A 23,067-nucleotide genomic window follows, 5' to 3' on the forward strand; every position below is an offset into this window, starting at 1 on the left:
TCAATGGACTCAATGTTCCAATCAAAAGACACAGGGTAACAGAATGGATAAGAAAACAAGATCCATCTATATGCTGTTTACAAGAGACCCACTTTAGAACTAAAGACACCTTCAGGTTGAAGGTAAGGGGATGGAGAACCATCTACCATGCTAATGGTCAACAAAAGAAAGCCCGAGTAGCCACACTTATATCAGACAATCTAAACTTTAAAATAAAGACTGTATCAAGAGATGCAGAAGGGCATTATATCATAATCAAGGGGTCTATCCACCAAGAAGACCTAACAATTGTAAACATTTATGCACCAAATGTGGCAGCACCCAAATATAAATCAATTAATCACAAACATAAAGAAACTCATTGATACTAATACCATTATAGTAGACTTCAACACCCCACCCACAGCAATAGACAGATTATCTAATCAAAAAATCAACAAGAAAACAATGGTTTTGAATGACACACTGGACCAGATGGACTTAACAGACATATTCAGAGCATTTCATCCTAAAGCAGCAGGAAGTCAAATGTTCACCCTTCCCAGATGACGTGATACTTTATATGGAAAACCCTAAAGATTCCACCAAAAAACTGCTAGAACTGATTCATGAATTCAGCAAAGTTGCAGGATATAAAATCAATGCACAGATATTGGTTGCACTCCTATACACCAACAATGAAGCGACAGAAAGAGAAACCAAGGAATCAATCCCATTTACAGTTGCACCAAAACCCATAAAATACCTAGGAATAAATCTAACCAAAAAGGTGAAAAAATCTATACACTGAAAACTGTAGAAAGCTTATGAAAGAAATTGAAGAAGAAACAAAAAAATGGAAAAAGATTCCAAGCTCCTGGACAGGAAGAAATAATATCGTTAAAATGTTGATACTACTCAAAGCAATCTACTTTCAATGCAATCCCTATCAAAATAACACCAGCATTCCTCACAGAGCTAGAACAAATAATCCTAAAATTTATATGGAACCAGAAAAGACCCTGAATAGCCAAAGCAATCTGGAAAAAAAAAAAAAAAAAAAAAACAAAGCAGGAGGCATCACAATCCCAGACTTCAAGCTGGTACAAAGCTGTAATCATCAAGACAGTATGGTACTAGCACGAGAACACTCATATCAATGGAACAGAATAGAGAACCCAGAAATAGACCCACAAACGCATGGCCAACTAATCTTTGACAAAGCAGGAAAGAATATCCAATGGAATAAAGACAGTCTCTCTTCAGCAAGTGTGCTGGGAAAACTGGACAGCAACATGCAGAAGAATGAACCTGGACCACTTTCTTACACCATACACAAAAATAAACTCAAAATGGATGAAAGACCTCAACATAAGACAGGAAGTCATCAAAATCCTCGAGGAGAAAGCAGGCAAAAACCTCTTTGAACTCAGCTGCAGCAACTTCTTACTCAACACCTCTCCAGAGGCAAAGGAAACAAAAGCAAAAATGAACTATTGGGACCTCATCAAAATAAAAAGTTTTCTGCACAGCGAAGGAAACAATCAGCAAAACTAAAAGGCAACTGACAGAATGGGAAAGATGTTTGCAAATGACATATCAGATGAAGGGTTAGTATCCAAAATCTATAAAGAACTTATCAAACTCAACACCCAAAAAACAAATAATCCAGTGAAGAAATGGGCAAAAGACATGAATAGACACTTCTCCAAAGAAGACATCCAGATGGCAAACCAACACATCAAAAAATGCTCAACATCAACCATCATCAGGAAAATACAATTCAAACCCACAACGAGATACCACCTCATACCTGTCAGAAGGGCTAACATTAACAATTCAGGCAACAACAGATGTTGGCAAGGATGTGGAGAAAGAAGATCTCTTTTGCATTGCTGGTGGGAATGCAAACTGGTGCAGCCACTCTGGAAAACAGTATGGAGGTTCCTCAAAAAACTAAAAATAGAACTACCCTACAACCCAGCAATTGCACTACTAGGCATTTATCCAAGGGATACAGGTGTGCTGTTTTAAAGGGACACAGGCACCCCAATGTTTATAGCAGCACTATCAACAGTAGCCATAGTATGAAAAGAGCCCAAATGGCCATGGATGGATGAATGGATAAAGAAGATGTGGTGTATATATATACATACACACACACATACACACACACATACACACACACATACAGTGGAGTATTACTCAGCAATCAAATCAAAAAGGATGAAATCTTGCCATTTGCAACTACATGGATGGAAGTGGAGGGTATTATGCTAAGCGAAATTATTCAGAGAAAGCCAAATATCATATGTCTTCACTCATATGAGGACTTTAAGACACAGAACAGATCAACATAAGGGAAGGAAAGCAAAAATAATATAAAAACAGGGAAGGGGACAAAACATAAGAGACTCTTAAATATGGAGAACAAACAGAGGGTTACTGGAGGGGTTGTGGGAGGGGGGGATGGGCTAAATGGGTTAGAGGCACTAAGGAATTTACTCCTGAAATCATTGTTGCACTATATGCTCACTAATTTGGATATAAATTTTAAAAAATAAAATTAAAAAAAAAAAGGCCATATACAAAAGCCCCATAGCTAATATCATCATTAATGGGGAAAAACTGAGAGCCTTTCCCCTATGGTGAGGAACAAGACAAGGATGCCCACTCTCACCATTACTATTTAACATAGTACTAGAAGCCTAAGCCTCAGTAATCAGACAACAAAAAGAAATAAAGAGCATCCAAATCAGCAAGGAAGAAATCAAACTTTCACTATTTGCTGACAACATGATAGTTTATGTAGAAAACTTCAAAGACACCACCAAAAAAAAAGGCTAGAACTAATACATGAGTTCAGCAAATTGCAGGATATAAAATCAACTTGGAGAAATCTGCTGCATTTCTGTATACTAATAACAAAGCAGCAGAGAAAGAAATTAAGCAATCGATCCCATATACAAGTGCAGCAAAAACAGTAAGATACCCAGGAATAAATTTAACTAAAGAGGTAAAAGATCTGTACTCTGAAAACTATAGAAGACTTATTAAAGATATTGAAGAAGATACAAAGAAATGGGAAACATTCCATGCTCATGGATTAGAAAAACAAACATTGTTAAAATATCTATACTACCCAAAGCAATCTACATACTTAATGCAATCCTCATCAAAATACCAACAGCAGGGACGCCTGGGTGGCTCAGTGGGTTCAGTGTCTGTCTTCAGTTCAGGTCATGATCTCACAGTTTGTGAGTTCGAGACCCACATTGGGTTCTCTGCTGTTAGCACAGAGCCAGCTTCAGATCCTATCCCCTCGCTCTCTGCCCCTCCCCCACTCACTCCCATTCTCTCTCTCTCAAATAAATAAACATTAAAAAAATACCATCATCATTCTTCACAGAGCTAGATCACACAATCCTAAAATTTGTATGGAACCACAAAAGATCCCAGATAGCCAACGCAATCCTGAAAAAAAGAAACACAAAACTGAAGGCATAATGATTCCAGATTTCAAGCCATATTACAAAGCTGTTGTCGTCAAGACAGGATGGTAGTGGCACAAAAACAGACACATCAATCAATGGAACAGAACAGAAAACCCACAAATGGACCCAGAACTATATGGTCTACTCATCTTTGGCAAAGCAGGAAAGAATATCCAATGGAAAAAAGACAGTCTCTACAAGTGGTGCTGGAAAAACTGCATGGCAACATGCAAAAATACACAAAAATAAACTCAAAATGGATGAAAGACCTAAATGTGAGACAGGAAACAATCAACATCTAGAGGAGAACACAGCAGCAACCTCTTTGACCTGGGCCAGAGCAACCTCTTATTAGACATGTCACCAGAAGTAAGGAAAACAAAAGCAAACATGAACTATTAGGACTTCATCAAGATAAAAAGCTTCCACACAGCAAAGGAAACAATCAACACAACTAAAAGTCAGCCTACAGAATGGGAAAAGATGTTTGCAAATGACATATGGGATAAAGGGTTAGTATCCAAAATTTATAAAGAACTTGTCAAACTCAACACCCAGTTAAGAAATAATCCAGTGGAGAAATGGGCATTAGATATGAACAGACATTTTTCCAAAGAAGACATTCAGATGGCCAACCAACACATGAAAAGATGCTCAACATCACTTATCATCAGGGAATACAAATCAAAAACACATTGAGATACCACCTCACACCAGTCAGAGTGGCTAAAATTAACAACTCAGACAACAACAGGTGTTGGCAAGGATGTGGAGAAAGGGAAACCCTCTCGCATTGCTGGTGGGAATGCAAACTGGTGCAGTCACTCTGGAAAACAGTACGGAGGTTCCTCAAGAAACTAAAAATAGGAATACCTATGATCCAGCAACTGTACTATTAGGTATTTACCCAAAGGATATAGAAATATAGATTTGAAGGGGTACATGCCCACCCCAATGCTTATAGCAGCATTATCAACAATAGTCAAACTGTGGAGAGAACCCCAATGTCTACTGAATGATGATGGATAAAGATGATGTAGTGTGTGTGTGTGCGCATGTGCCTGCACATGTGAATATGCACTCATGCATCACTCACTGATGATGAGTGATGTTGACCATCTTTTCATGTGTCTGTTTGCCATGTGGATGTCTTCTTTGGAAAAATGTCTATTCATATCTTCTGCCCATTTCTTCACTGGATATATGCATGAGCACGCGTGCGTGCACGCGCGCACACACACACAATGGAATATTACTCAGCCATCAAAAACAATGAAGTCTTTTCATTTGCAATGATGTGGATGGAACTGGAATGTATCTTGCTAAGCAAAATAAGTCAATCAGAGAGAGACAAATACCATATGATTTCAATCATATGTGGAATTTAAAAAAACAAAACAGATGAACATAGGGGAAGCAGAGGAAGAAAAAGAGAGGGAAACAAATTACAGGAGACACTTAGCAATAGAGAACAAACTAAAGGTTGATGGAAGGAGGTGGGTGGAGGCAGGCTAGATGGGTACTAAGGAGGGCACTTGTTATGGTGAGCATCGAGTACTGTATGTAAGTGATGAATTAGTGAATTCTACTCCTGCAACCACTATTGCACTGTATGTTAACTAACTAAAAAAAAAACAAACAAAAAAAGACCCTCTTTGTAAAAAAATAATAGATTAAAACAAATTAAAAAGAAAAACACAACAAATCCAAGAGAGAACAAAACTGCAGATATACTTCACCCACCACACACCTCACTTATTCCTGTTTAACTGTAGTTTTCGTAAGGCATGCTGCTGCCACTCTGAAGTACTTACAACATAAAATCTTGTTCCCAAGAAGGTTGATCACCACGAACTGCTACAGTTGTGCTCTTCACATTCTGCACTTTCAGGGTCACATAGGTGTTAAATTTATCTTTAAAAAAAATGCAAAAAAAAAAAAAAAAAAAACCAAGATGAAGATGTAATACTTAGTGCTCAGATTTGTTACCCAAGCTCACAAACCCTTTGGAACTGAGTAATCCAAATTAAAGTATTAGAAATTGAAGCAAAAATAAAACTATATATTGTACAATACAGCATCATTCTAAGCCCACAGAACTGCAAAAAATTATAAAACATTAATTCTCTCTTCTCAAAAGTATAAACTGTAATAGTTTTTCAAATTTCAGAAATACATATTTGATCCTGTAGACACACACACATACATAATGAAAATGAAAGCTTTATACAATACAAGTTGGGATACATTAATATATCCTATTCTAATTTATTTAAACTTTTGAAACATTCATCATAACCAACAAAATTGATATTACAGCCCATCTTTAGTTTGAAAAAAAACAAATATAATCGATCTAGTAGAAAAGATATGTAAATATAGTAAAATGAAGAAGTAAGTACCATAAAAGAAAAAGTGGTAAAGGATTGAAGAGGAAGGGTTATCTCTTGCTGTTGACAGAACAAGAATTCAGCAAAAAATCCTCCTAAAGGAAATGGATTCCCAGCTTAAGTTATTCAGGTTGGCCTAAACCACAACTTACACAAAAAGCAACACTACTGCAGAGTTGGGAAAAGGAGATTCTCTAACCTGAGAATATAAATTGAGTACTAGTGCCTAAGACAGCACTAGTCCTGTACCACTCTCCCTGTACCACTTTAGCATAAACCATGATTAGAGGCACTGAATTAAGAGTTCACTTTTCTATGTAAGAAATTAATCATAACATAAAATGAAAAAAGACAATCATTTTTGGCTCATCAAATTGGCAAACATTGTTTAAAATGATTAACTAATGTAAGGGGTGTGAGAAAATAGGCCCTGCCATGCACTTCTAGCACAAGGTAAGTCTTTCTCTTAAGCATCATTAAAAATTATGTAGTTTAAAAAAATTAAAAATAAATAAATAAAAATAAAAATTATGTAGTTTTACAAAAAGCAGAATCAGACCTATAAATACAGAGAACTGATGGTTGCCACAGTGGTAGGCGATGGGCAAAATGGGGAGGAGATAGAGGCTTCCAGTTATAGAATGCAAAAGTCACAGGAATAAAATGCACAGCATGAGGAATATAAGCAATGGTATTGTAATAGTGTTATGTAGTAACAGGTGGTAGCTACACTTGTGGTGAACACAGGTATAAACTTGTAGAATCACTATGTTGTACACATAAAACTAACCTAACTTTGTATGTTATGCTATACTTAAAAATTGTTTTAAATAATAAAAGTGAGAATACAATGTTCTAAGTTTGTTGTGATAATTAAATAAGAATAAGACGTTTATGAAAGTATTTAGGCAATGCTCTGATATATCAAGTGCTCAATAAATCATAGCCATTTTATTTTATTTTTTAACATTTATTTATTTTTGAGACAGAGAGAGACAGAGCATGAACAGGGGAGGGGCAGAGAGAGAGGGAGACACAGAATCCAAAACAGGCTCCAGGCTCCGAGCTGTCAGCACAGAGCCCAACGCGGGGCTCGAACTCAGGGACCGCGAGATCATGACCTGAGTCGAAGTCGGCCACTTAACCGACTGAGCCACCCAGGGGCCCCAAATCATAGCCATTTTAAATATTATGACTAGGACACCTGGGTGGCTCAGTCGGTTGAGGGTCCAACTCTTGCAATTGGCTCAGGTCATCATCTCACAGTTCATGCAATCAAGCCCCACATTGGGCCCTGCGCTCACAGTTCAGAATCTGCTTAGGATTCCCTCTCTTCCTCTCTCTCCGCCCCTCCCCACTTGTGCACTCCCTCTTGCATGCCCATGCTCTCCCTCTCTCTCAAAATAAATAAACATTAATTTAAAAAATTTTAATTATGACTATTAAATCCTTATGAAATCATTAAAAAATCATATAGCTCTATACTTAGATATGGAAAGTTTACCAGAATTATACTTTATTATGAGGAGGCAAGCCCACCCACATAAGAGATTCCCATACATATCCAGTAGCAGTGTCATAGACCACTGAGCTATGTTTTCTATCATATGATTCTGTATTCTACTCCCCACATCCAATCATAGCTGATCAGAGCAGGTTTAGATGCCACTCAAAAGCAGTCAATCCATGAACTGGCAAAAAACTGAAAACAATCCAATTCCCTCTCACACGATTTCAAATAGGGAAAACAAAGAAATAGTGACAACTGATGGTTGTCGGAGAGGCATATATATTCCACTGGAGCAACCATTATGGGCTGTGTGCAAACAAGGTAAGCATAGAAAGACAGGTAGAAGAGAAAGGAAAACAGAACAGATTCTCAGAAAGAAAAGAGATTTAGCTAGTGGAAACTGGAGTAGGCTCAGAGACTCTTTTAGTTCCTGTTGTACCCAAGGTTTGGCTTTTCAGATTCCCATGGGTTCCCAGTCATGAATTTTTTCCCAGTAATCCCCAGTACCTTCCCTTTTCCCCAGCAGCAACCAGCATTAAGTCCCTCTAACTTAGCATTCACAATTAAGGAAATGTATATTAAAACCTGTAAATACTATTCTCACCTTCTAATGGGCAAAGATTAAAAAGTTCCATATTACTGAATCTTTGTAAGGATTTGGATAAACGCTTATATACTTTTGGCCTGAGTATAATCTCCCCAAAACTTTCATTAAGTGAAATTTGGCAGCAGCTACCAAATTTTTAAAAAATGCATACCTCCAGCCTAGCAACTCTCTGCTTCTGGACTCTAGCATACAGATACATTTGCAAAAGCAAACACTGATATATGCACAAAAACATGTATTGCTTATAATAGCAAAAACTGGAAACAACTAAATATTCATCAATCAGGAAACTCAGGTACAAATTTACAACAAAATTCTAAACAACTTATTTTCATAATGTGTTGTTTGAATAAAAGCAGGTTGCACAAAGTTAATCTATTTATTTAAACATGCATATACACACAAAAAAATCTGAAAAGGTATACACAAACCTCCAAATAATTACTACTGAGAAGTAGAACTGAGTTGGCCAAGAGATATGGGGACTAAGTTTTCACTAAATAGGTATATAGACAGATCTCTTTAAAGTTTTACAACAGCACTGATTTTTGTTCCAGCTTTACTGAGGTATAATTGGCAACTTAAAATTGTATGTATTTAAGGTGTACAACTTGATGATTTGATATACATATACATTGTGAAATAATCATCATAATCAAGCCGATTAATATATTCATCACATCTCACATAATCACAATTTTCAAATGTGTATGTGTATATGATCAATAACTTGGAATCTATCCTCTTAGCAAATTTCAAGTATATAGCACTCGTTAATTATGAACACATTGATATTGTACATTAAATCTCCAGAAATTATTCATCTTGCATAACTGAAACTTTGTACCCCTTGACCAATATCTCTCCATATTGATTGTTAATAATTTAAATTATTTTCTTAATCTAATCAATGAATTAAATGAAATTAATGATTGTTTAAAAGATTGTTTTTAAATGAGACAAAGTATGAAAGGAAAAGACATAATAATTAAAGGCTGGCCTTACCTGGTGAACCCTGGAATTTGGCTCTTTTAACTGCAAGAGAAAAAAAGAAGACACCATGAAGACTTTCTGCAAAGTCATTTACTGAACCAATGTTTCTTGAGCACCTATTATATGCCAAAGTTAGAGTTAGAACTAGATTTATAACTCTAAGTCTAAGAGAAAAGAAGCTGGGACTGCTGACCAAAGCTTGAAGGCAGAGAGTTACAAGGACCTTTAAAAGCCATCCAATCTAGGATTGAGGGAAGATGACGGCGTAAGAGGACGCTGGGCTCACCAGGTCCTGCTGATCACTTAGATTCCACCTACACCTGCCTAAATAACCCAGAAAACCACCAGAAGACTTAGCAGAAGGGATTATCTGAAGCCAAGCACAGACGAGAGGCCCACGGAAGAGGGTAGGAAGGGAGGAGAGGCGGTGCACGCTACACGGAATGGCGGAAGGGAGCCGGGGCGGGGGTGGGGGGGGTGGGGGGGGTCGGGCAGCCCACTGGCCAAGCAGAGGCCCCAAGTCTGGCTTGCAAAAGCGGAGGGGCCAGAAGGAGTGTGTTCCAACAGCAAGCAGGACTTAACATCTGGAAGGTTTTAAGTTAACAGCTCTGCTCAGAGAACGGGAGGGCTGGAGGACAACAGGAGAGAGAGTTGTTGAGCCCCGGACAACAGACCGCAGTTTGGTGGGAAACAAAGGCGCTCACCAGCGCCATCTCCTTTGCACATCCCCCAGCCAAAATCCCAAAGGGAACCAGTTCCTGCCAGGGAACTTGCTTGCTCCGCGCAAACACCCTACGCCTTGCTTCTGCGGATCCATCCCTCTGGCGGGTCTGACTCCCTCCTGGTGCCGCAGGGCCCCTCCCAAAGCGGATCACTGAAGGAAAAGCGAGCTGAGCCTGCCCCTCCCGCCCCTGTGCACCTTGCCGATCCACCCCATCAAATACGCCAGATCCCCAGCACCACAAGCCTGGCAGTGTGCAAATAGCCCAGACGAGCCACACCACCCCACAGTGAATCCCACCCCTAGGAGAGGGGAAGAGAAGGTACACACCAGTCTGACTGTGGCCCCAGCAGTGGGCTGGGGGCAGACGTCATGTCTGATTGCGGCCCCGCCCACCAATGCAAATTATTCAAGACAGCACAGGGGAAGTACCCTGCAGTTCTGCACCACTCCAGGGACTATCTAAAATGACTAAACGGAAGAGTTCCCCTCAAAAGAATCTCCAGGAAATAACAACAGCTAACGAACTGATCAAGAAGGATGTAAACAATATAACAGAAAGTGAACTGAGAATAATAGTCATAAAATTAATCGCTGGGCTTGAAAACAGTATAGAGGACAGCAGAGAATCTCTTGCTACAGAGATCAAGCGATTAAGGAACAGTCAGGAGGAGCTAAAAAACGCTATCAATGAAATGCAAAATAAAATGGAGACGACCACGGCTCGGATTGAAGAGGCAGAGGAGAGAATAGGTGAACTAGAAGATAAAATTATGGAAAAGAGGAAGCTGAGAAAAAGATTAAAAAATCCAGGAGTATGAGGGGAAAATTAGAGAACTAAGTGATGCACTAAACAGAAATAATATATGCATAATTGGTATTCCGGAGGAGGAAGAGAGAGGGAAAGGTGCTGAAGGTGTACTTGAAGAAATAATAGCTGAGAACTTCCCGGATCTGGGGAAGGAAAAAGGCATTGAAATCCAAGAGACACAGAGAACTCCCTTCAGACGTAACTTGAATCGATCTTCTGCATGACATATCATAGTGAAACTGGCAAAATACAAGGATAAAGAGAAAATTCTGAAAGCAGCTAGGGATAAACGTGCCCTAACATATAAAGGGAGACCTATAAGACTCGTGACCGATCTCTCTTTTGAAACTTGGCAAGCCAGAAAGGAATGGCAGGAGATCTCCAATGTGTTGAACAGAAAAAATATGCAGCCGAGAATCCTTTATCCAGCAAGTCTGTCATTTAGAATAGAAGGAGAGATAAAGGTCTTCGCAAACAAACAAAAACTGAAGGAATTCATCACCACTAAACCAGCCCTACAAGAGATCCTAAGGGGGATCCTGTGAGACAAAGTACCAGAGACATCACTACAAGCATGAAATCTACAGACATCACAATGACTCTAAACCCGTATCTTTCTATAATAACACTGAATGTAAATGGACTAAATGCGCCAACCAAAAGACATAGGGTATCAGAATGGATAAAAAAAACAAGACCCATCTATTTGCTGTCTACAAGAGACTCATTTTAGACCTGAGGATACCTTCAGATTGAAAGTGAGGGGATGGAGAACTATTTATCATGCTACTGGAAGCCAAAAGAAAGCTGGAGTAGCCATACTTATATCAGACAAACTAGACTTTAAATTAAAGGCTATAACAAGAGAGGAAGAAGGGCATTATATAATAATTACAGGGTCTATCCATCAGGAAGAGCTAACAATTATAAATGTCTATGCGCCGAATACGGGAGCCCCCAAATATATAAAACAATTACTCACAAACACAAGCAACGTTATTGATAAGAATGTGGTAATTGCAGGGGACTTTAACACCCCGCTTACAGAAATGGATAGATCATCTAGACACACGGTCAATAAAGAAACAAGGGCCCTGAATGATACATTGGATCAGATGGACTTGACAGATATATTTAGAACTCTGCATCCCAAAGCAACAGAATATACTTTCTTCTCGAGTGCACATGGAACATTCTCCAAGACAGATCACATACTGGGTCACAAAACAGCCCTTCATAAGTATACAAGAATTGAGATCATACCATGCATACTTTCAGACCACAATGCTATGAAGCTTGAAATCAACCACAGGAAAAAGTCTAGAAACCTCCAAAAGCATGGAGGTTAAAGAACACACTACTAAAGAATGAATGGGTCAACGAGGCAATTAGAGAAGAAACTAAAAAATATATGGAAACAAACGAGAATGAAAATACAACAATCCAAACACTTTGGGATGCAGCAAAGGCAGTCCTGAGAGGAAAATACATTGCAATCCAGGCCTATCTCAAGAAACAAGAAAAAGCCCAAATATAAAATCTAACAGCACACCTAAAGGAAATAGAACAGCAAAGACACCCCAAACCCAGAAGAAGAGAAATAATAAAGGTCAGAGCAGAAATAAACAATATAGAATCTAAAAAAACTGTAGAGCAGATCAATGAAGCCCAGAGTTGGTTTTTTGAAAAAATAAACAAAATTTACAAACCTCTAGCCAGGCTTCTCAAAAAGAAAAGGGAGATGACCCAAATAGATAAAATCATGAATGAAAATGGAATTATTACAACCAATCCCTCGGAGATACAAGCAATTATCAGGGAATACTATGAAAAATTATATGCCAACAAACTGGACAACCTGGAAGAAATGGACAAATTCCTAAACACCCACACGCTTCCAAAACTCAATCAGGAGGAAATAGAAAGATTGAACAGACCCATAACCAGAGAAGAAATTGAATCGGTTATCAAAAATCTCCCAACAAATAAGAGTCCAGGACCAGATGGCTTCCCAGGGGAGTTCGACCAGACGCTTAAAGCAGAGATAATATCTATCCTTCTCAAGCTATTCCAAAAAATAGAAAGGGAAGGAAAACTTCCAGACTCATTTTTTGAAGCCAGTATTACTTTGATTCCTAAACCAGACAGAGACCCAGCAAAAAAAGAGAACTACAGGCCAATATCCCTGATGAATATGGATGCAAAAATTCTCAATAAGATACTAGCAAATCGAATTCAACAGCATATAAAAAGAATTATTCACCATGATCAAGTGGGATTCATTCCTGGGATGCAGGGCTGGTTCAACATTCGCAAATCAATCAACGTGATACATCACATTAATAAAAGAAAAGAACCATATGATCCTGTCAATCGATGCAAAAAGGCATTTGACAAAATTCAGCAAACTTTTTTAATTAAAACCCTCAAGAAAGTCGGGATAGAAGGAACATACTTAAACATCATCAAAGCCATTTATGAAAAGCCCACAGCTAACATCATCCTCAATGGGGAAAAACTGAGAGCTTTTTCCCTGAGATCAGGAACACGACAGGGATGTCCACTCTCACTTGTTGTTTAACAGTGTTGGAAGTTCTAGCATCAGCAATCAGACAACAAAAGGAAGTCAAAGGCATCAAAATTGGCAAAGATGAAGTCAAGCTTTCACTTTTTGCAGATGACATGATATTATACATGGAAAATCTGATAGACTCCACCAAAAGCCTGCTAGAACTGATACATGAATTCAGCAAAGTCACAGGATACAAAATCAATGTACAGAAATCAGTTGCATTCTTATACACTAATAATGAAGCAACAGAAAGACAAATAAAGAAACTGATCCCATTCACAATTGCACCAAGAAGCATAAAATACCTAGGAATAAATCTAACCAAAGATGTAAAAGATCTGTATGCTGAAAACTATAGAAAGCTTATGAAGGAAATTGAAGAAGATATAAAGAAATGGAAAAACATTCCCTGCTCATGGATTGGAAGAATAAATATTGTCAAAATGTCAATACTATCCAAAGCTATCTACACATTCAGTGCAATCCCAATCAAAATTGCACCAGCATTCTTCTCAAAGCTAGAACAAGCAATCCTAAAATTCATATGGAACCACAAAAGGCCCTGAATAGCCAAAGTAATTTTGAAGAAGACCAAAGCAGGAGGCATCACAATCCCAGACTTTAGCCTCTACTACAAAGCTGTAATCATCAAGACAGCATGGTATTGGCACAAAAACAGACACATAGACCAATGGAATAGAATAGAAACCCCAGAACTAGACCCACAAACGTATGGCCAACTAATCTTTGACAAAGCAGGAAAGAACATCCAATGGAAAAAATAGTCTCTTTAACAAATGGTGCTGGGTTGGCACAAAAACAGACACATAGACCAATGGAATAGAATAGAAACCCCCCAGAACTAGACCCACAAACGTATGGCCAACTCATCCTTGACAAAGCAGGAAAGAACATCCGATGGAAAAAAGACAGTCTCTTTAACAAATGGTGCTGGGAGAACTGGGCAGCAACATGCAGAAGGTTGAAACTAGACCACTTTCTCACACCATTCACAAAAATAAACTCAAAATGGATAAAGGACCTGAATGTGAGACAGGAAATCATCAAAACCTTAGAGGAGAAAGCAGGGAAAGACCTCTCTGACCTCAGCCGTAGCAATCTCTTACTCGACACATCCCCAAAGGCAAGGGAATTAAAAGCAAAAGTGAATTACTGGGACCTTATGAAGATAAAAAGCTTCTGCACAGCAAAGGAAACAACCAACCAAACTAAAAGGCAACCAACGGAATGGGAAAAGATATTTGCAAATGACCTATCGGACAAAGGGCTAGTATCCAAAATCTATAAAGAGCTCACCAAGCTCCACACCCGAAAAACAAATAACCCAGTGAAGAAATGGGCAGAAAACATGAATAGACACTTCTCTCAAGAAGACATCCGGATGGCCAACAGGCACATGAAAAGATGTTCAGCGTCAATCCTTATCAGGCAAATACAAATCAAAACCACCCTCAGATATCACCTCAAGCCAGTCAGAGTGGCCAAATTGAACAAATCAGGAGACTATAGATGCTGGAGAGGATGTGGAGAAACGGGAACCCTCTTGCACTGTTGGTGGGAATGCAAATTGGTGCAGCCACTCTGGAAAACAGTGTGGAGGTTCCTCAGAAAATTAAAAATAGACCTACCCTATGACCCAGCAGTAGCACTGCTAGGAATTTACCCAAGGGATACAGGAGTACTGATGCACAGGGGCACTTGTACCCCAATGTTTATAGCAGCACTCTCAACAATAGCCAAATTGTGGAAAGAGCCTAAATGTCCATCAACTGATGAATGGATAAAGAAATTGTGGTTTATATACACAATGGAGTACTACGTGGCAATAAGAATGAAATATGGCCCTTTGTAGCAACATGGATGGAACTAGAGAGTGTTATGCTAAGTGAAATAAGCCATACAGAGAAAGGCAGATACCATATGTTTTCACTCTTATGTGGATCCTGAGAAACTTAACAGAAACCCATGGGGGAGGGGAAGGAAAAAAAGAGGTTAGAGTGGGAGAGAGACAAAGCATAAGAGACTCTTAAAAACTGAGAACAAACTGAGGGTTGATGGGGGTAGGAGGGAGGGGAGGGTGGGTGATGGGTATTGAGGAGGGCACCTTTTGGGATGAGCACTGGATGTTGTATGGAAACCAATCTGACAATAAATTTCATATATTGAAAAAAAATAAATAAACTTTCCCACCATCAAAACAAACAAACAAAAAGTCATCCAATCTAATCCCATCCTCAATGCAGAAATCTCTTACAGTCTCTTGACGAAGAGGTAAACTAAATTACTCCTATGGCAGGCAACCAGTTTCATGTGGCATATCTAAGGTTTAAGTTATAGAGGTTTCTTATTTAAAGCCCATCACACAAACTCCCTCCATTCCATTCATGCCTAAAGAAGAGCTCAAGAAGCTAGATTTGGACAGAAGACTTTTTTTTTTTTTTACTGTTTATTTATTTTTGAGACAGAGAGAGACAAAGCATGAATGAGGGAGGGTCAGAGAGAGAGGGAGACACAGAATCTGAAGCAGGCTCCAGGCTCTGAGCTGTCAGCACAGAGCCCGACACAGGGCTTGAACCCACAGACCGTGAGATCATGACCTGAGCTGAAGTCGGACGATTAACCAACTGAGCCACCCAGGCACCCCTGGACAACAGACTTTAAACAAGGGTGAGAAGTAATTTCTTGCTGGGAATAAACAGATAACAAGAGAAGCTCCCATCCAAATGATCACAAAGAGCTGTTTACAAAACATCAGTGCAGAACTGCAAAATAAAGTATCCCACATTAGGATTGCAGCATGCCAACTTCTAGGAAAGGTCAAAGACCACACACATGGAGGAAATCTGCTAAGTTCCAGTAAGCACCAACATTTTTCTATCAATGATGATTAGGACTAAGTACATAGGGATGGGAGGAGAATAAAAGGAAATTTCAAGACAGTGCCTGGTAAGGATACTTGAGGGTACAGATCTGCCACTCTCCTTGTTCTACATTACAACTGAAAGCTTCAACCTTAGCTGACATCCTAGCACTCCTTAATATTTTCCAAGACATGGGTGATCCAGTATCTCTTTACAAGATCCTCTCCATTCTCAGGCAGCACTTAATGCTAAAATCTATTTTTACTGAATCAAAGTGTCTCCCACTGGACTGCCCCTTGTAGTCTACATCAATTCCTCTTCCCAATCATTTTTTTAACAGTTTCATTTAATCTAAGACTTACTGTAAAGCTACAGTAATCAAGATAGTGTAGCACTGGCATAAAAATAGAGATCAATGAAGTAAAATGGAAATATATATGAAATATATGAATAAAACAATATATATTGTCCTTACCTCACACCACATGCAAAACTTAACTTGAAATGAATCAGGAATAGAACTAAATGGAAGAGCTAAAACTATAAAACCTCTAGGAGAAAACAAAATCTTAGCAATCTTGGGATTGTCAAAAATTTCTTGAATACAAAAAGCATTAAGTTTAAAAGCATTAAAAAAAAATGGATGGACTAGACTTAAAATTTGAAACGTATTCCTCAAAAGTCACTGTTAAAAAGGCAAGCCATAGATTAGGAGGAAATATTTGCAAAACATGTGTAAGACTAATAAATGACTAAGAAGAAATCTCAAAACACAGTATTAAGAAATCAAGAATCCACATTTAAAATTGTACATGTAGGGGCGCATCTGGGTGGCTCAGTCGGTTAAGCTTCCGCCTTTGGCTCGGGTCACTAATGGTTCAGGAGTTGGGGCCCCAAGTCAAGCTCTGTACTGACAGCTCACAGCCTGGAGCCTGCTTTGGATTCTGTGTCTCTCTCTGCCATTCCCCTGCTTGCATTCTACCTCTCTCAAAAATAAGCAAACATTTAAAAAAAAAATTTTTTTAATAAGTAAATAAATACAATTGTACATGTAGGGGGCACCTGGGTGGCTAAATTGGTTGGGCATCTGATTCTTAGTTTTGGCTCAGGTAGTGATCTCTGGGTTCATGGGATTGTACCCCACACATCAGGCTCTGTGCTGACGGTGTGGAGCCTGCTTGGGATTCTCTCTCTCCCTCTATCTGCCCCTCCCCTACTTGAGAGCACATGCACACTCTCTCTTTCTCTCTCAAAACATATCAACACTTAAAATTGTACATGTAGTTGGCACAAAAACATATACTCAGATCAATGGAACAGAATAGAGAACCCAGAAATGGACCCACAAATGTATGGCCAACTAATCTTTGACAAAGCAGGAAAGAATATCCAATGAAATAAAGACAGTCTCTTCAGCAAGTGTGCTGGGAAAACTGGACAGCAACATGCAGAAGAATGAACCTGGACCCCTTTCTTACACTATACACAAAAATAAACTCAAAATGGATGAAAGACCTCAACATAAGACAGGAAGTCATCAAAATCCTCGAGGAGAAAGCAGGCAAAAACCTCTTTGACCTCAGCTGCAGCAACTTCTTACTTAACACCTCTCCAGAGGCAAAGGAAACAAAAGCAAAAATGAACTATTGGAACCTCATCAAAATAAAAAGCTTCTGCACAGTGAAGGAAACAATCAGCAAAACTAAAAGGCAACTGACAGAATGGGAAAAGATGTTTGCAAATGACATATCAGATGAAGGGTTAGTATCCAAAATCTATAAAGAACTTATCAAACTCAACACCCAAAAAACAAATAATCCAGTGAAGAAATGGGCAAAAGACATGAATAGACACTTCTCCAAAGAAGACATCCAGATGGCAAACCCACACATGAAAAAATGCTCAACACCAATCATCATCAGGAAAATACAATTCAAAACCACGAGATACCACCTCACACCCGTCAGAAGGGCTAACATAAACAACTCAGGCAACAACAGATGTTGGTGAGGATGTGGAGAAAGAGGATCTCTTTTGCATTGCTGGTGGGAATGCAAACTGGTGCAGCCACTGTGGAAAACAGTATGGAGGTTCCTCCATACATAAGGGAGGAAAGCAAAGGAGGTTCCTCTGTCAGTAGGAACATGTGACGCTTAATCTTGGGGTCATGAGTTTGAGCCCTGTGAGCGGTACAGAGTTTACTTAAAAAATAAAAAATAGGGGCACCTAAGTGGCTCAGTTAAGCATCTGACTTTGGCTCAGGTCATGATCTTGCGGTTTGGGAGTTCGAGCCCCATCTCAGGCTCTGATGACAGCTCAGAGCCTAGAGCCTGCTTGGGATTCTGTGTCTCCCCCTCTCTCTGCCCCTCCCATGCTAATGCTGTCTCTCAATAATAAATAAATGTTAATAAATAATAAAAAATTATTTTAAATAGAAAAAAATATATACATATAAAGTATTATTTGAACAACCTAAAACTGTACAAAAGGGGCTGGCTTAGTCTGTAGAGCAAGCAACTGTTGATCTTGGGATTGTGAGTTTAAGATCCACATTGGGTGTAGAGCCTTCTTAAAAACAAATAAATTAAAACACACACACACACACACACACACACACACACACATTTTCATTTACATTAGCACCCAAAAAAAATTAAGTACTTAGGTATAAATCTAACAAAAGAAGTACAAGATCTGTATGAGGAAAACTACCCAACTCTGATCAAAGATATTAAAGCAGAAGTAATTAGAGAAATAATCCATACTCATGGATATAAAGCCTTAATATCATCAAGATGTCAGTTCTTTCCAACTTGACCTACAGATTCAATATATTCCTAATCAAAATCCCAGCAAGTTATCTTGTAGATATGGAAAAACTGATTATGAAGTTTCTATGGAAAGCCAGAAGACCCAGAACAGTCAACTCTATATTGAAGTTCAAGACTGATACTATCCAACTTTCAAGACTTAGTATAAAGCTAATAGTAATCCAGACAGTATGGTTTTAGTGAAAGAATAGACAAATAGATCAATCGAACAGGACAGACACCAGAAATAGACCCACATAAATATAGTCATCTTTTTTTTTTTTCATTTTATTTTTAAGCAACCTCTACACCCAATATGAGGCTCAAACTTACAAGCCCAAGAATCGCATACTCCACCAACTTAGCTAGCCAGGTGCCCAAGTCAACTAATCTTTGACAGAGGAGCAAAGGCAATACAATGGAACAACAACAGCCTTTTCAAAAAAAATTTTTTTTAACATTTTTATTTATTTTTGAGACAGGGAGAGACAGAGCATGAACAGGGGAGGGTCAGAGAGAGGGAGACACAGAATCCGAAACAGGCTCCAGGCTCTGAGCCGTCAGCACAGAGCCGGACGCGGGGCTTGAACTCACGGACTGTGAGATCATGGCCTGAGCCGAAGTCGGCCGCTTAACTGACTGAGCCACCCAGGCGCCCGGACAACAGCCTTTTCAACAAATGATGCTGTAACAAATGGACATGTACATCCAAAAAAAAAAAAAAAATTCTAGGGGCGCCTGCGAGGCTCAGTTGGTTAAGCTTCCCACTTCAGCTCAAGTCATGGTCTTGCAGTTCATGAGTTCAAGCCTCATGCCGGGCTCTGAGCTGACAGCTCAGAGCCTGGAGCCTGCTTCTGATTCTGTGTCTCCCTCTCTCTCTTTGCCCCTCCCCAACTTGTGCTCCTTCTCTCTCTAAAATAAACATTAAGGGGCGCCTGGGTTGCTCAGTTGGTTGAGCGTCCAACTTCGGACCAGGTCATGATCTTGCGGTCCGTGGGTTCGAGCCCCGCATCGGGCTCTGTGCTGACAGCTCGGAGCCCGGAGCCTATTTCAGATTCTGTGTCTCCCTCTCTCTCAGACTCTCTCCTGTTCATGCTCTGTCTCTCTCTGTCTCAAAAATAAATAAACATTAAAAAAAAATTTTTTTAAATAAACATTAAAAAAAATTTTTTTTTTTAAATCTAGAGACAGACCTTCACAAAAATTAACTCAAAATGGATCACAGATCTGTATGGAAAACTAGAAGATAACATAGGAGAAAACCCAGATGACCTTGGATATGATTATGACTTTTCAGACACAACACAAAGGCACATTTCATGAAAGAAGTGACAGGCTGGACTTCAGTAAATTAAAAACTGCTCTGTGAAAAACCATGTCAAAACAAAGAAAAGATACGCCCGCCACAGACTGGAAAAAAGTATTTGCAAAAGATATATCTCATAAAGGACTGTTATCCAAAATACACAAAGAACCACTAAAACTCAACAGTAAGAAATCACAGTACCTGATTTTAAATTGGCAAAAGACCTTGACAAATACTTCACCCAAGAAGATCTACAGATAGCAAGTAACCCCATGAAAAGATGTTCAACATCATATGTCATTAGTGAATTACAAATTAAAATAATGGTATTAAGAAAGAAACTGCCTAAAACTGAATTAAATGAATGAGGTAGGAAAAAAAAAAAAAAAAGAATGAGGTAGCTATTTGTCTTTTGGGCTCCCTAGTATCAAAACACTCTTCCTCTTCTGAAGGAATCCTGAGAGACATGGGAGGCAGGACCTAAGACCCACTACAGAAGCCAAAGGGAGCAGACCTAGATGCAGTAATCACATACTCCCAAATTCAATCTTGAGGGAGTAAAACAAAGATGCAGGGTTGGTTAGAGAAAGCTGCAGAGAAGTTGGTATTCCAGTAGGGCATGAATGTCTAAGACAGTAAAGTTCTAAAGGACAACAGTATTGTCCAGTAGTGTTAGAGCACTGCAACGGACCATTCCTGTTTAAAGATGTTGGGGGTTTTGCCAATTTTCTTTTTTAGCTCCATTTTACAGATTAGGAAAAAGTCAAGCACAGAGTTTCAGTGGCTGGATCAGATTAAGAATCAGTTGGCAACATAACATGCATAATAAGTAATGGAGCTTGATAAAGGATTCCTATCTTCTGACTATAACTCTAGTTCTTTCCATTTCACCAGAATGCCACAGCAGCAGCAAAAGGAAGAGAAAGGAAAACCATAGTCCATACCCTAAGGAAGGTAAAAGAAAAAAAAAAAAAAATGCAAGCTTATAGATAATACACTGTGAGTCTAGAAACCAAAATGCAGTGTTAGATGAAATGTGCCACAAAGGATTGATGAGTAAGGCTGGGATGCTAATCAAAGACCATCAAAAGAAGTAGAAGTGAGACTAAGGAAATGGGTAAAATAATAATTTTTTTAATATTTTTGAGAGAAAGAGAGAGAGTGAGTGGGGGAGGGGCAGAAAGGGAGACACAGAATTCAAAGCAGGCTCCAGGCTCTGAGCTGTCAGCACAGAGCTCAGTAGGGGGCTTGAACCCAGGAATGGCAAAATCATGTCCTGAGCCAAAGTCCAACGCTTAACCAACTGGGCCACCCAGGCACCTCAGAAATGGGTAAAATATAGATAAAAAAGGTTCAGACAGTTAAGCACCTGACTCTTGATTTCGACTCAGGTCATGATCTCATGGTTCATGAGTTTAAGCCCTGCATTAGGTTCTGTGCTGACAGTGTGGATGGAGTCTGCTTGGGATTCTCTCTTTCTCAAAATAAATAAACAAGAAAAAAAAAGAAGAGAGAAAAGAGATAAAAGAAAATAAAGAAAAAAAGGAAGGAAGGAAGGAAGGAAGGAAGGAAGGAAGGAAGGAAGGAAGGAAGGAAGGAAGGAGACCTAAGAAACTACATTAAAAAGGCATGAAAAAAATCATAATCAGGGGAGCCTAGGTGGCTTCGTCAGTTGGGCATCCAACTTCGGCTCAGGTCATGATCTCACAGATCAGGAGTTCAAGCCCTGTGTCAGGCTCTGTACTGACAGCTCAGAGCCTGGAGCCTGCCTCACAATCTTGTGTCTCCCTCTCTCTCTGCCCCTCCCCTGCTTGTGCTCTGTCTCTTAAAAATAAACATTAAAAACAAATCGTAATCAGAGAAGCATGTTTTTTACATGTTTGTCATGAAGATAACAGCACCTAAAATCTGAGTATTTCCAAATTCCAATGCAAGGCAAAGTCTGCTAGCTAAAATCTCTGAGAGTTTGGGTATAGGTACTTGAAGCTAGTTGGACACAGAACTAAAACAAAGGAATTATAGGAGCGCCTGGGTGGCTGAGTCGGTTGGGAGTCCAACTTCAGCTCAGGTCATGATCTCATGGTCCGTGGGTCCGAGCCCCACGTCGGGCTCTGTGCTGACAGCTCAGAGCCTGGAGCCTGCTTCGGATTCTGGGTCTCCCTCTCTCTCTGCCCCTCCCCCACTCAAGCTCTGTCTCTGTCTCTCTCAAAAATAAATAAACATTAAATAATAAGAAACTATAGTATCTTAAATCCAGAGTTTTTCCTATTTAAGAATAAATCTCAAAAAAAAAAGGAAATCTTTCTGAATCTCCTTTGGAAAGACAACATAAGGGAAGAAAGAGGATACCAAAAGTCCAGAAATGAAGTACATGTTGTTCACTTTTCAGTTTTTCCTAGATAGAATCCCTCTCTTCCTTTTTTATAACCACTTGCTCCTCACTAAAACTGTGCCAACATGCCTTCCCTACTGTCACTCTATTACCGTAAATACTTAACCTTTTAAAAATAAGACTCCTTTGATAATTTAACAAAAGCTACATATCTGCTCTTCAGAAAAACACACATCTATCCACAAAACAGTTTGCATATCAAGGAGAAATCCATGCAGCTTAAGATCATCTGCTAATAAAATTGCTTTTTCCTAAATTTATCAATGTTGTTGTTCTCATTAGAGTTTCCTATCTACAAGTCTGTTTTTACTGATTTGTCTTGTTTATTTGCTCTATTAACATAAGCATATACATGGTGTTTACTCAGTGGTGTTTGCAAGTATCTCTTTGGAACTGGATGGAATCATTGCTAATTCAAGGGTCTACTCTAGCCCTAGAAATAATAAACATAGGCCCTTGAGAAAAACCATAATAATGGGAACACGTTTTTGTAAGTGTGTGTCCTGAAGATACAGCACCTAAAATCTGAGTTTCCCAACATTTCAGCAGTAACTCTTGAAAGATTACGTTAATCCTACAGAAGTGGAACAAAAACAGCAA

The 23,067-nt window shown here is 39.1% G+C and overlaps 1 protein-coding gene across 12 annotated transcripts in view; it reads right to left on the reverse strand.

Annotated features, from left to right (window-relative positions):
* The window catches only part of UNC13B (unc-13 homolog B), a 237,719-nt gene that overhangs the window by 165,674 nt on the left and 48,978 nt on the right, over nt 1-23,067 (reverse strand). For 11 of the 12 annotated variants that reach the window (XR_008291122.1, XM_053204957.1, XM_027039368.2 and 8 more), the window contains exons 2-3: nt 8,986-9,015; nt 5,288-5,387 (exon numbers count right to left, since the gene is read on the reverse strand). Coding sequence is in view for 10 of the 12 variants with exons in the window: in XM_053204957.1 (XP_053060932.1) it covers nt 5,288-5,387; nt 8,986-9,015 (130 nt within the window). In the remaining 2 variants the exon portion in view is untranslated. Of the gene's footprint in view, nt 1-1,792; nt 1,905-5,287; nt 5,388-8,985; nt 9,016-23,067 lie in introns of all 12 variants that reach the window. The other variant, XM_053204955.1, reaches the window with a different exon arrangement.

Source organism: Acinonyx jubatus, chromosome D4 (genome assembly GCF_027475565.1).
Source record: "Acinonyx jubatus isolate Ajub_Pintada_27869175 chromosome D4, VMU_Ajub_asm_v1.0, whole genome shotgun sequence".
Lineage (NCBI taxonomy): Eukaryota > Metazoa > Chordata > Mammalia > Carnivora > Felidae > Acinonyx > Acinonyx jubatus.